Source organism: Trichechus manatus, unplaced genomic scaffold, assembly GCF_000243295.1.
Source record: "Trichechus manatus latirostris isolate Lorelei unplaced genomic scaffold, TriManLat1.0 scaffold00003, whole genome shotgun sequence".
NCBI classification, from domain to species: Eukaryota; Metazoa; Chordata; class Mammalia; order Sirenia; family Trichechidae; genus Trichechus; species Trichechus manatus.
The window spans coordinates 34,969,310-34,982,845 of record NW_004443939.1 but is presented as its reverse complement, the minus strand read 5'-3'; the positions used below and the strand labels follow the sequence as shown (position 1 = coordinate 34,982,845).

Genomic DNA, 13,536 nt, shown 5'->3' with positions numbered 1-13,536 from the left:
GGCGGATATCATCAGTCTTGACCAGAACCAAAGCCAAACCTGTTGCCATTGAGTCAATTCTGTCTCGTAACAACTCTATGTAGCTAATTTCATACTACTTTCCACTACACATTTACTAAAATGCCTACTACAGGCCAGGCACTATGCCTTCTATGTTTAATGTGATCCATGTGGTAACTCTAAAGTATCAATTCCTACATTTAAAAAATGAGGACAGTGACTGGCTAAGAAATTCATCTCTAAGAATCGCCACTATTAGGTGCTTCCTTTAGTTATTATTAGTTCTACAGTTTCTTCTGGATTGAAACAAAGATGCCTGTACTTTTTTTTCCTTCCTCCTTCCTTTAAAAATCCTAACTCTATTTACCTGTCTCTTATCTTTCTCAAAAACTAGTACAGTCTCATTTACAAGTTTGCTGAGGTATTTTTTGAAACCAGGATATCTGAACTCATTCAGTTTCTAGGCATTATCTTATAATCTCTTTATCCAAGATGAACTTCCAATCCTCCTTACCAATGTCCTTATTAGTATAAAGATCATTCTCTGTTAACAAAGAAGACAAAAGCAAATCAAGAGTTCTGTTTCCTATATCTTTCACAAACACTTTGCCATCAGGTGCATCACTAGACATCAATCAGAAAAGAAAATGAAGTCTCTTTGAAATTATAATAAAATTAATATCTAAGCACTACTGTACATTTACTTGTGCTCATGAAGAACCTGTACATATATCAACAGGCAGTCGTTTGAACAGAACAATGGGATACTGCATGGTTTAAAGTCAATAAAGGTGTGTATCAGAGTTGCATCCTTTCATCAGGCTTATTCAATCTGTATGCTGAGTAAATAATCCGAGAAGCTGGACTATATGAAGAAGAATGCAGCAGCAGGGTTAGAGGAAGACTCATTAACAACCTGTGATACGCAGATGACACAACGTTGCTTGCTGAAAGTGAAGAGGACCTGAAGCACTTACTGATGAAGATTAAAGTCCATAGCCTTCAGTAGGGATTGCACCTCAACATAAAGAAAATAAAAATCCTCACAACTGGACCAATAAGCAACATCATGATAATAGAGAAAATGCTGAACTTGTCAAGGATGACTCCACAGCACCTAACAACAACAGTAACATTTTAATTGTTAGTTTACATGTCTTATTTCTCCTAGAAGACTATATGAGTTCCCTGACTACTGATTTTCTCTCTGCATCTTTTACTGAGGATTAAAACAATGCCTTGCCCATAGCATGTGCTTGATAAACGTTTGCTGAATGAAGGAAAAATGACTTCATAGAATCCTGGATAGAGATGCATAATGTTTTGGTTAAAAAATTATGTTCTGAATGTTACAGGCAACTTATTTTTTATAAATCCCTTATTCTTTTAAATATATTTTAAAAGGGACAGAGAAGCTTCCTTAAAAAGCAAAGGATACTTGGTGTTTTACGATCTTCATTAATAACAATAAGATCTGTGAAATCTCTTGCGATGCACTGAGGAATAATTTTTTTCAGAGCCAGTCCTCTTCTGTAATAAACATGTGAGTTTGGTATAACCGTGGAAAGCTGTTCACAGAGTCGTACTGTTCTCTGAAAAACAAAGTAACAAAAATCCTCAAAAGTGAAAAAAAATGAAAATCTTATGTGGTATCATAAGCAGTAATGGTTGTTATACAGTAGCCATCAAGTCAACTCCAACTCACGGAGACCCTGAGTGTCACTGTAGAATGGTTCTCCATGAGATTTCAATGGCTGATTTTTGGAAGTAGATCACCTTTCTTCTGAAGCACCTCTGGATGGACCTGAACCTTCAACCTTTCGGTTAGCAACCAAGTATATTAACCAGTGTACCACCCAGGGACTCCAATAATTATTATAAGATAGTGTTTAATTAACAGAGAGCAAAGCTGGGGAAAGAATGAAGTCTAAATCGTATCCCATCCTTATCAAAGTCAGATCATCCTACAGCAGTGGTTCTTAACCGAGGGTGATTTTGCACTCCCAGGTGACATTTGGCAATGTCTAGAAGACATTTTTGGTTGTCATGAATGGTGACAGAAGATGAGTGCTACTGGCATTTAGTGGGAAGAGGCTAGAGATGTTGCTAAACAACCTATAATGTACAGGATAGCCTCCCACAACAAAGAATTACCCAGTGAAAAATGTGAAATAGTGCTGAGGTTAAGAAACCCTATCCTGAAGAATCATACTTAGTGAATCTATATCACATCACCAGTACTACATTTTATTCAGCTTAGATCATAGGCATTATTGAAAACAATTAACTTGTGATTTAACTTTTCTGAAGAGTTTTCAAGGCAAAGTAATATAAGCAAATTAAGAATTCAAGAACTATACTAATCAATGTGTTTACCCCATGAGGTCTGTCTGATGTTGTAATGAGAATCTTGGGAGAAGTCTGTCTGTTGAAGTAAGGAGCAAATTCATCTGTAGCTTCATCATAAGCAACCTGAGAAAAGAGAAGACAGAAAAATTCACATCAAACAAATAATGTACTGAGCCAGGATTTTAAAAGTGGTTCCAGTAGGATTCTTTGGCACTGATTGTCTAGCTGATAAGGTATTTAAAGAACACCTAGGAGGCAATGCCATTAATGGTGACATAAAGAAGTTGGGTGACTTCTCCTCTGCAGAAAACAAGGATAAAACATTCTCTAGGATAGATCATATGCTAGGACATAGAACAGGGGTCTTTAATTGAAAAGGACTAAAATCAAACAAAGTATGTTTGCTAACCACAATAAAATTAAAGTAAAATCAACAATAAAAAGAAATCTTGGAAATCCTCAAATATTTGGAAATTAAACAACACATTTCTTAATAACCAATGAGCCAAAGAAATCACATGAGAAGTCAGAAAACATCTTTAACAGAATGAGAATCAAAATACCACATATCAAAATTTATGGGATGTGGCTAAAGCAGTGCTTAGAGGGAAAACCAGAGCTCTACGTGCTCATGTTAGAAAGAAAGACAAGTCTAAAATCAATAATCTAAGCTTCCATCTTAGGAAGCCAGAAAAAAAGCAAATAAATGAAACCTAAGGTAAACAGAAGTAAATAATAAGGGTCGGGGGAAAATGAATGAAATTTAAAAAATGTAATAAAATTACAAAAAGAAATAAAGAAATCTTCAATTAAAGGAGATACATTTAAACAATAATGAAAATAATACATTTTAAAACTTGTGAGATATACCAAAAGTGGTACTGAGAAAATTTTATCACCTTAAACACTTGTATTAGGAAAAGAAGATTAAAAAAAAATGAGCTAATCAAATAAATAAAAACAGAATAAATACAAAGAAAGTAGAAAAATAAATAATATAGGTAAGAGAAGGTATGAATGAATTAGGAAACAAAGACTCAATACAGAGAATCAAGGAAAAACGTACTTGGAAAAAAATACCAAAAGAAATACATCTCTGGTGAAAACTGATCAAGAAAAGAAAAAGCTCAAATAAATAATGTTAGGAATGAGAAGGAGACATTAACACAGTCTTACTCAGGAATACAGATGTACATATTCTAAGCAAAATATTAACAAACCAAAACAATGTATTGAAAAATCATATAATAAGACATCATAAACAAATTAGGTTTATCCTAAGAATGCAAAACAGGTTTAACACTAGAAAATGTATGAACATCATTTACTAGATTAATGCAATGAAGAAAAGAAAATGCATAATCTTCTCAATATGTGCAGAAAAAGCATCTGACAATATTCTACATCCATTCGTGATAAAACAAAACAAAGCATGGCAAAATAATAAAGGGAGTTTTCCTAACCTGGTAAGGAGAATCTATCATTAATAATACAATCATTAATGACGACACATTAGAAGCATTCTCTTTAAAACCAGGAACATGGTGAAGATGCCCACTATCACTTTTTCTATTTATTATCTATTTTTTCAACATTATGCTACTAGTCAGCACAAAACTAGGGAAAAAATGAATAAACTGTTAATGAATTGAAAGAAACAAAACTGTCACTGACATAAATAATTATCTAAAACAGAAAAGTGAAAACATTCAGACAAAACTTTAGAAATAAGAGCTTAGCTAAACTACTAGTAAGAAGATCATTATCCAAAAATCGATTGCATTTTTATAAATCAGCAAACAAAACAATCTTCATAAAGATGCAATTTATACTAATAAGAAAAAACATAAGATAACTAGGAATAAATTTATGTATAAAAGTTGCCTGAAAAAAATTATGAACTACATTCAAGACGACTTAGGTTGAGCAATAAAGATAACCAAGAAAACCAAACTCGTTGCCGATGAGTCTATTCCAACTCATAGCGACCCTACAGGATAGGGTAGAACTGTCCCCACAGAGTTTCCAAGGTTGTAATCTTTACGGAAGCAGACTGCCACAACCTTCTCCCATGGAATGGCTGGTGGGATCGAACCGCCAACTTTTTGGTTAGCAGGCGAGCACTTAACCGCAGCACCACCAGGGCTCCTCGCAATCAAGATAGAGCCCCGCAAACTGATCTAATTTAGCACGATTATTTATATGTAAGAGCAAAGGCCCAGGAAAGGCCAAAACACTCCTGAAGAGAGGAACATGGGAGTCAGGGGGAGACTTGCCCTAACAGATAGCAAGGCTTATTATACACTAAATAATTAAGAAAGTAAAGAACTGATGGAGTGGATGCCTATGATTAAAAAATCAGAAAACAACAGGTTTTGGCAAGGATGTGGAGAAACTGGAAAACTCATCCACTGCTGGTGGAACTGTAAAATGGTACCAAAACCAAACCTGTTGCCATCGAGTCAATTCTAACTCATAGGACAGAGCCACCCCATAGGGTTTTTCCAAGGAGTGGCTGGTGGATTTGAATTGCTGACCTTTTGGTTAGCAGCCCAGCTCTTAATCACTGTGCCATCAGGGCTCCAAAATGTACAGCGTGTGAAAAACAGTTTGGCAGGTCCTCAAAAAGTTAAACAGAATTACTATAAAACAAAACCTAAATTCGCTGCCATTCAGTTGATGCCAGCTCATTGTGACCCTATAGGACAGAGTAGAACTGCCCCATAGGGTTTCCAAGGAGCAGTTGGTGGATTCAAACTGCCGACTTTCTGGTTAGAGCTGAGCTCTTAACCACTGTGCCACCAGGGCTCCAGAATTACTATACGATCCAGCAATTTCACTCCTAGGTGTATACCCAAAATACCTGACAGCAAAGACACAGATACTTTTACACAATGTTCACTGAAGCACTACTCAAAATAGTCAAAAGTGTAAACAGCCTAAATTGTCCATTAACAGATGAATGGATTAAAAAAATGTGGTATATACATGCAATGGAATATTATTCAGCCGCACAGAGAAATGAAGTTCTGATATATAAGATGGATGAATCTTGAAAACATTATTTTAAGTGAAGTAAGTCAGACACAAAATGACCAGTATTGTATGATCCTACTTATATGAGATGCGTAGAATATGCACGTGCATAGAGACAAAAGTTTATGAGTGGTTACCAGGGACTGGGAGGAGAGGGAAATAGAGAGTTATTGCTTAACAGATTCTGAGTTTCTGTTTGGGTTGATGAAAAAGTTTTGTAAACAGAGAGTGGTGATGATTGCACAATACTGTTAATGCAATTAATGTCACTGAATTGCACCCTTAAAAATGGCAAATTTTTTGTTATATGTAAATATAATAAAAAAAGAAAACATGAAAATATGTTCAACTTCATTCATAACAAGAGAATTGCAAATTAAAACTACACTGAAATACAACTTCTCATCTATTTAGACTGGAAAATGTTAAAAAGTATAACTACACACCCTCAGCAAGATTAGGGAAACAGAAACTCTCACACACTGCTGGTGAGAATGTAAACTGGTACAACCCTTAGGGAGGGGAACGTGACAGTATTTAACAAAACTGCACACGCACTACCTTTTGACCCAACAATTTCACCTCCTGACACAACAATCTTACTTCTAGTAATTTTCATGGAAAATACAGCTCCAACAATATGAAAATACTATACATGAGGTTACTAATTGTAGTATTATTTGTAATAATATAGAGTGAAAGTCTCAGGAGTAACAGGACATTTAAACATCTCAAAGTATGTCCTCCCATAATACTACTTACTTACAAAGGGGAAAATCATAATTTTACTGCGGAGAAATCTGGCAGTTGAAATCACCAGTAACAGATAAATCAAGATCAAGTGACTCTTCATATGAGGCACTGAAAAGAACATATCACATCTGTGGTATTCCTATCAAAAAGTACATAACTGCACCTAATCACGAGGAAACATCAAACAAACTCACCATGAGGGGCATTCTACAGAATACCTAGTCTGCACTCTTCAAAAATGTCAGCATCATGAAAAGGAAAGACTGAGAAATTGTTTTGGATTAAAAAAGGTTAAAGGGCCACTACAATGGAATAAAATGCATGACCCGAGATTTTTCTTTTGTTAAAAAAGGACATTATTGGGACAAATGATGTAACATGAATAAGATCTACAGATTAGATAATAATACTGTCTATCAATATTCATGGGAAACCCTGATGGCGTGGTGGTCAAGAGTTCGGCAGCTAATGAAAAGATCGGCATTTGGAATGCACCAGGTGCTCCTTGGAAATCAATATTAATTGACTGGTTTTGATATGGTAAAACACACTGAAGTATAACACAGGAGTAAAGGAGCATCATGTCTGTTACTTACTTTCTAACATTCCAGAGAGAATATAAATGAAAACCAAGTGTGGTGCAAGTTAACATTTAGGAAATCTAGGTGAAGGGTTTATATAGACTGCTACAATTCTATTAAGTCTGAAGTTAGGTTAAAACAAATAAAATTAAAATGCCTACATATATATATGTGTACATATATACATACATAAAATTGCAGGCCCTCTCTACTACAGGTACTCCTAAATCTCTTTATCCTACTTTCTTCCTTTAGAAACCAATCACCTGCAGAACTTGTGTGTTCATGTGCATATGTGTGTGACAAAGATGCAGAGTCAGTTTTGTGCACTGATGGATCTCAAGTCCCTAAAACAGCCTATACACAGCAAGTGCTCAATAAACATGTGCTGGAAGACTGACTACTGACTAAATAAATGAATAAATGATTATGCCAGGAGGTATGTGAAAGAATGTTGATGGCAGCACTGTTTGAAAGCAAAAAAACAAAAAACAAAGCAAAACAAAACAAAACAAAAAAAAAACCAAATAAATAACCAGGAAGCAACTCAGTTGTCCAATAATTAACAAACATTAAGTAAATTCTGGTGTATTTATAAAACAAAATATTACAAACCCAAGTTTCCTCTACCAATTTTTTGAATACACCTACTCCTCATGTATTGACATGGTTAGGTTCCAAAGACCAGGTTGTTATGCAAAAATTACATCATTACATAACTGCCAAACCACTGAGAATCATGGCCCAGCCGAGCTGACACATAACCTTAACCATCACAGCCAGCCTTACTCTTGCCTCACACCGTGGTGTTTGTTACTGCCAGATGTACGCTGTTAATGTTGAAGATAGCTGGATAGATTTTTTACTATCGTTGTAAATGCGAAATGTCAGATAACAAGAAAGTCGATAAGGGAAGTCAAGTTTTAAAACTTCGAATCTTTCACTGCACCGTCACACACGATTTAAAGGAAAAATGTGCGAAGTGGAAGATTATCTTGAAACCGAGAGTTTTTGAAGAAACAACAATAAAAAAAAAATCAAATGCTATTCTAAAGTATCAAAATATCTAAAATACTATCAAAAATCTATAGTGTAAGAAATGATACAAATGATACAAAAAACTTTTATTAAAGGTACCATTCAGAGATTAAATGATAAATATAAAAGTACATCTAGGCATAAATACATTCCTAGAAATGATTACTGCATTTTTCTATAGCATTATTGGGAAATTCAACTATAAAATAATATACAGTAAACAAGATAATATGCCAACATCATATCTATTATCAGTCCATTATACAACTTCACCAGCACTTAAAATAAAATATCAACATATAAACAGATAACTACCAAGTATGGTTACCCAAATTTGTTTGAGACTTCTAACATTACCTCTTCATCATGAGGGTCTACTATGGTTTCATCATACACTCGCTGGTTGTCAATGGTCTTGGGTACAGGCTTTGGTGGAGCCTAAATAAAAGAAAAGGTATTAAATTTTAGAAGCATTAATACCTAGTACACTAGTATACTTTAGCACAGTAATACTTTTTCATTACTGTTGGGGAAAAATAGCAGAAATCTACAAATAATGAAAAAACTCTATTTGTTCCTCATTTCAACCCGTTGTAACAATCCTACTGACTTTGAATAAAAGGCTTTTTAATTTTCAGACACACACATGCTGAAAGAATTGCTAACACTGAATGAAAAGACTTAAAACCAGACAGAAGTAACAAAGAGACAAGGTAAGGATCAAAATAATTATCCACTGGAAACCCTGGTGGCATAGGAGAAAAATATCAAAGGGTTAAGAAAAAAATAGGAAAACTACAAAGTACACGTATGTCTGTGGCTTTGTTCCAATTCTGCCAGAAAGCTATTTGGAAACACATCACAAACGCTACAAATTAGTTTCTGTTTGATGACCTAGTAACTATAGTTTGGTGCATTTATGGTAAGGAGTGAAAGGGAGGCAGAGTAATTTATACAAAGAAGTATGTATTACCACTATTCAAAATGCAAATAAACAGTTGTCCAACACAGGATAAGGACTAAACATATTATGGCATATCAACAAACATGCATATACTCAGAATACACCAAGAAATTATATAAATAAAATGCTAAATGAAAGAACAGGAACACAGAACTGTAGGCATACGCTAACTAAAACTAAACAAAAATATATGTATACTAGCAGAGATATGAAGAAAATAGGAACTGATGAACTATTTAGGGCTTTGTGTTTTTTATTACTCTATGAAAGAAAGATTAAGTTTTAAATAATTTTTTAAAGGAGGCAGTCCTAGGAAGTCATCTTCCAATTAAAAAAATGAGACTATTTGCAAATGGTGATCAGCATATTAATTTGCTATAACTGATTATTCAGAGTTAAAAAAGGGACTAACATTGCTTGATATATTAAGATTTTGCAGGCCGAAACAGTCTAACACTGGCAATTTCATATCGTTTAACCTAACACTATTAAGAGAATGCATGAAAAAGTAGGGTGTTAAGTTTATATACCGTCTTTACATTTTTCCCCTCCTCAAAAATGTTTATCCTTACTTGGTACCTCTTCTAAAAATATGGGAGAGGGGAAGATTATAGAACATGTTAATAATTTTGCAGGTACAAATCATAACTTAGGAGTAACTATAAATAAAAGGAAACTAAATGAAATAACAACTGTGCAATAACGGGTATTTAATTCTTCTAAAAATTTTCAGTAGAAATCTTTCACTTCCTATTGACACTACAAAAATAGCCAAAACCTTTCCTGCTGCATTATCTCTGCTCTTCTTTGCCATACTCCATTCAGGTGTCTCACCCTCCTCCCACTCCCCATTCTCATTCTTCACAGGTTTACAGCCTGTGTCAGTTTATCATTCATACACATCCCACCCCACTCCAGAAGGCCCCCTGTCCTCTTTTCCCAGTCTTGCCTGACAAAAAACCTTTGCCCAAGTCATAAGAGCTCTAGGCCTAAACTGGGGAACTACCACATTCCCAAAGTCAGGGAGATGTGTCACTGCTTCTCAAACACAAAAAGTTAAGCAAAATGGGCATGTTACAGAAGTATACATACCATTTATTTATAATTTTGAAGACATAAAAAACAAACACCGGTGTGCTTACTGTTTAGGGATACAAACATATAAAGATACAAAGAACTGAATGGGAACAATGAACACCAATTTCATCAGAGTGGTTATCTTTTGAGGGGAATGCAATCAGGAAGAAGCACACAGGGGGCTTCCAATATTATTTGCTAATGCATTATTTCTTAAGCTGAGTAGGGACCAGGAAGGGGTTTGTTATATTATTTTCATATCTTTTTATACATCTGAAATATTCCATGATAAGTTTTACAAGAAGGTGACTCAGCATAGATATGAGGGAGCATTTCTTCCATTTATTTATTTTTGGTGGCAATATATATAACCCAACATACATGCATTCATAATTTCTACATGAACAGTTCAATAATGTAGGTCACATACTTCACATTGTGTCACCATTCTCACTATCTCTACTCATAGTTTCATCACCATTAATTTAGACACTCCATTCCTTAAAGTTCTCATCTATGCTTTAGATTAACTGTTGCCAGATTAAGCTCATATAGATAGTTCTTTATAAGAGCACTCTGATGAAGGAAAACAATTTTTATTAATTGGGCTAAACTGCTCTTTAGATTAATGATGGCTTCTTGGGATAGTTTCAGTTCAAGGTTTAAAGATTATTTCTGGGCATTAGTGCCAGGGGTTCCCCTAGTCTCAATGGTTCCACTAAGTCTGGTTTCCATATGAGTTTGAAGTTCTGTTTCATGCTTTTCCTCTTTTGAATCAGGATCCACCTGTTGGGTCCCTGATCAAAACATTCAGTAATGGTAGCTGGGAACCATCCGTTTCTTCTGGTCTCATGGTAATGGAGATGGTGGTTTATGGAGGTAATTAAATCTACAGTCCATTTCCTTCTCAGATTCCCAGGTCTCCATCTTCCTCTGCTGTTCCAAGCATTTCTTAATATAAGCTATAAAGCAGATTTAAAAATCTTACCTTAACACCAAGAGCCTCTCTCTCCTTCTTAAGTTTTTTCTTAGCTGCCAACTTTTCCTAAAGGGTTTTTAAAAAAGAGAACAGTACTGAGAAATCATCAATTAAATCACAAAAACATACGGAAACTATAAATCACCAAAACTATGACTATTTAAACTGGGTAATTTTTGTAATCTATTAAACATCCTGACATAAGCTTTTTATAATGGCCAATCAGTAAGATTTCTTTAACAAAGGTCTCATTCCTTCATAAAAGTCTAAATTGATGAGTTTTAGACTCTGAAATTTCACTTATCTTTTACCATAAGGCCTTAAATTTAGCGAAAGTCCAAAATCTATAAACAAGTTTTTTTTTTTTTTTTTTTTGCATTCCTAATCAGTTGCATCCTAAAGAAAGTCACAGCTATGCTGGCTGCTTCTCTTGGAAAACACTAAAAATAAAGAGAAGACAAGTTTTTCAGGTTGTTTTCAATAAAACCACCACTAGCTATTTACCTATTCTATAATCAAAATACACTTTTAAAATTAATAAGAACTCCCAGGTTGGTTAGCATCGTTTTTTGCTGTGAATCTGTATCTTCTTTTGGAGATTTCTGGACAGGATGCAGCACAATAGAAAGTATATGTTTTTTACAACTACTGACCCTCAATCCATCAGGTCTCAGATTAGAAATCATAGTCCCAAAAAGTCTTCTAGGACATCCCCCACCCCATACTGGCACATCAAAATGGGTTAGATGTTGTGTTCCACATCACCTTGACACTTATAGTTAATAAGACACAGTCCAGGGCCTCAAAAAGTACGGTAAGAGGAGGCAGGCAAATAAAAGGAAAAGTTTAAGCAAGTATGTGACGTTCTAAGATGGGCAAGAATAAACAAATGTTTGTTTTGAATTGCAAATAAATCACAAATGAGTACTCTGACCTTGGGCAGGAGGCTTAAACCTCTTTGTTTACCTTCCAAGAGTATGAGAATAGCGCTGTAAAAGACAATGCAAATATTAACTAGAAACTTTTTACAGCACTAATCGCGACATTTTGGATTTCTTTATATATTGCCTCTATCATAGACTCTAGGAATTAACAAACATTGGGTGGACGGGGCAAAGCTGCAGGACAGAGTTTGCCGTCCAGGCCCCAAAACCAAACCAAATCCATGACTCACGAGCTGATTCCGACTAACAGCGACCCAATAAGACAGAGCAAAACTGCCCCATTGGGTTTCCAAGGAGCGGCTGGTGGATGCGAACTGCCGACCTTCTGGTTAGCAGCCGAGCTCTCAAACACGGCGCCACCAGAGCTAGGCCAGGAGGGGCTAATTTTCACTAATAGGGGAGGCGAGAAAAGAGCTAGCTAAAAAGGGAAGCCTCCAACTTGACGCTCAGGCAAAGAGCTGAACTTTCAGAGTCTCCAAAGCGGCGACAGTGGACCAGGTCACGTGAGCCGCGGCATCACCCTTTCCGATTAACCACCGAGCTCAGATCGCGACCGCCCGGGATTCCACAGGGACGATCTCGCATGTGCGAAACACCTCCCCTACCTCCTTCCCAGGCACCTACACCCTGGGCGAGGGACACCGCGCATGCGCCACGCCGCATCCGTCCCACACTTACCTTCCTCTGCTGCTGCTTCCACCGCGTGAACATTAAGTGTCGCCGCTGCTTGTTCTTAATCTCCGAAATACTAAAGCCCGGGGGAAAGGCAGCCGCCTTCGGGGACTGGGCCCCGCCTTCCGCCGTCCCATCCCCAGAGACTACAGTCTCTTCAGGGTCTTCGGAAGTAGCTTTTCGTTTCAGGCCTTTCTTCCCGCCGCCACCGTTTTCCCCGCCTTTCGCCATGGTGTTTGCTTCTAAGCGTATGTACGGAACCGGAAATAGCTTCTTTCTCTGACCCCTTGCTTAAGCTTTTACTTCCGGCGTCGCAATGGTCTTAAAAATGTAGATTCTGTAAGTAAATAGATCATGTAGTCAGCTATAAAGTAATACATGATATGTAAAAAATAGAGCAGGATAAAAGAAGATGAATAGGGGTAGGTTACACCTTTAAATAGAATTCTTAGGAAAGGCTTCATTGAAAAGGTTACGTTAAGCTATGCAGTTGTCTGGAGGGAAGAGCTGCTCATCTGGGAAAAGCTAGTTATCTGGTAGAAAAGCCGTTCACGCACAGCAAACAGCTCAAAGGCTCCTAGTCAGCGACAAGCCTAGCATATTCAAGGAACACCATAGAGGCCAGAGAAGAAGGAGTTAGATGATGAAGGAGGAGAATAAGGGATGGGGTTGTGGGACAGATCGGGTAGAATTTTGTAAGGACTTTAGCTTTTATGTGAACTGGAGACCCCCCTCCCCCCGGGGATTTTGAGAAAAGAAATGACATAATCTAACTTACATTTTAAAACTATGACTCAGGTGCTTTTAAGCATAGACTGTGGGAGAGGGAAAGTAGAAGAAGGGGAGAAGTAGTGTTTTGACCTAGGGTAGTTCAAAGGGAGGTGATAAGAAGTGATCAGATTCTTTTGAAAGATAGAGTACCCAACTTTGAATGGGGGACTTGAGAGAAAGAAGAGTTAAGGATGGCTCCAAGGCTTTTGGCATGAGCATCTGGAAGGATGGAGTTACTATCAGTTGAGATGGGGAAGATGGCAGGTGGAACAAATTTGAGAGGTAAGATCAAGATTTAAGTTTTGGAAATGTTAAGTTTTAGACACTTAGTCATCTAATTGGTGTTGTCAAGTAGTCAATTGGATGTATGAT

At 36.5% G+C, this 13,536-nt stretch overlaps 1 protein-coding gene across 1 annotated transcript in view; it reads right to left on the bottom strand.

Annotated features, from left to right (window-relative positions):
* RPF1 (ribosome production factor 1 homolog) overlaps positions 1-12,835 on the bottom strand; it is an 18,282-nt gene extending 5,447 nt beyond the window's left edge. The window contains exons 1-5 of the mRNA XM_004369107.3: positions 12,400-12,835; positions 10,787-10,843; positions 8,115-8,195; positions 2,377-2,472; positions 1,439-1,592 (exon numbers count right to left, since the gene is read on the bottom strand). Of these exons, the coding sequence (XP_004369164.1) occupies positions 1,439-1,592; positions 2,377-2,472; positions 8,115-8,195; positions 10,787-10,843; positions 12,400-12,624 (613 nt within the window). The 5' untranslated portion in view covers positions 12,625-12,835. The remainder of the gene's footprint in view (positions 1-1,438; positions 1,593-2,376; positions 2,473-8,114; positions 8,196-10,786; positions 10,844-12,399) is intronic.
* Positions 12,836-13,536: the final 701 nt, after the last annotated feature.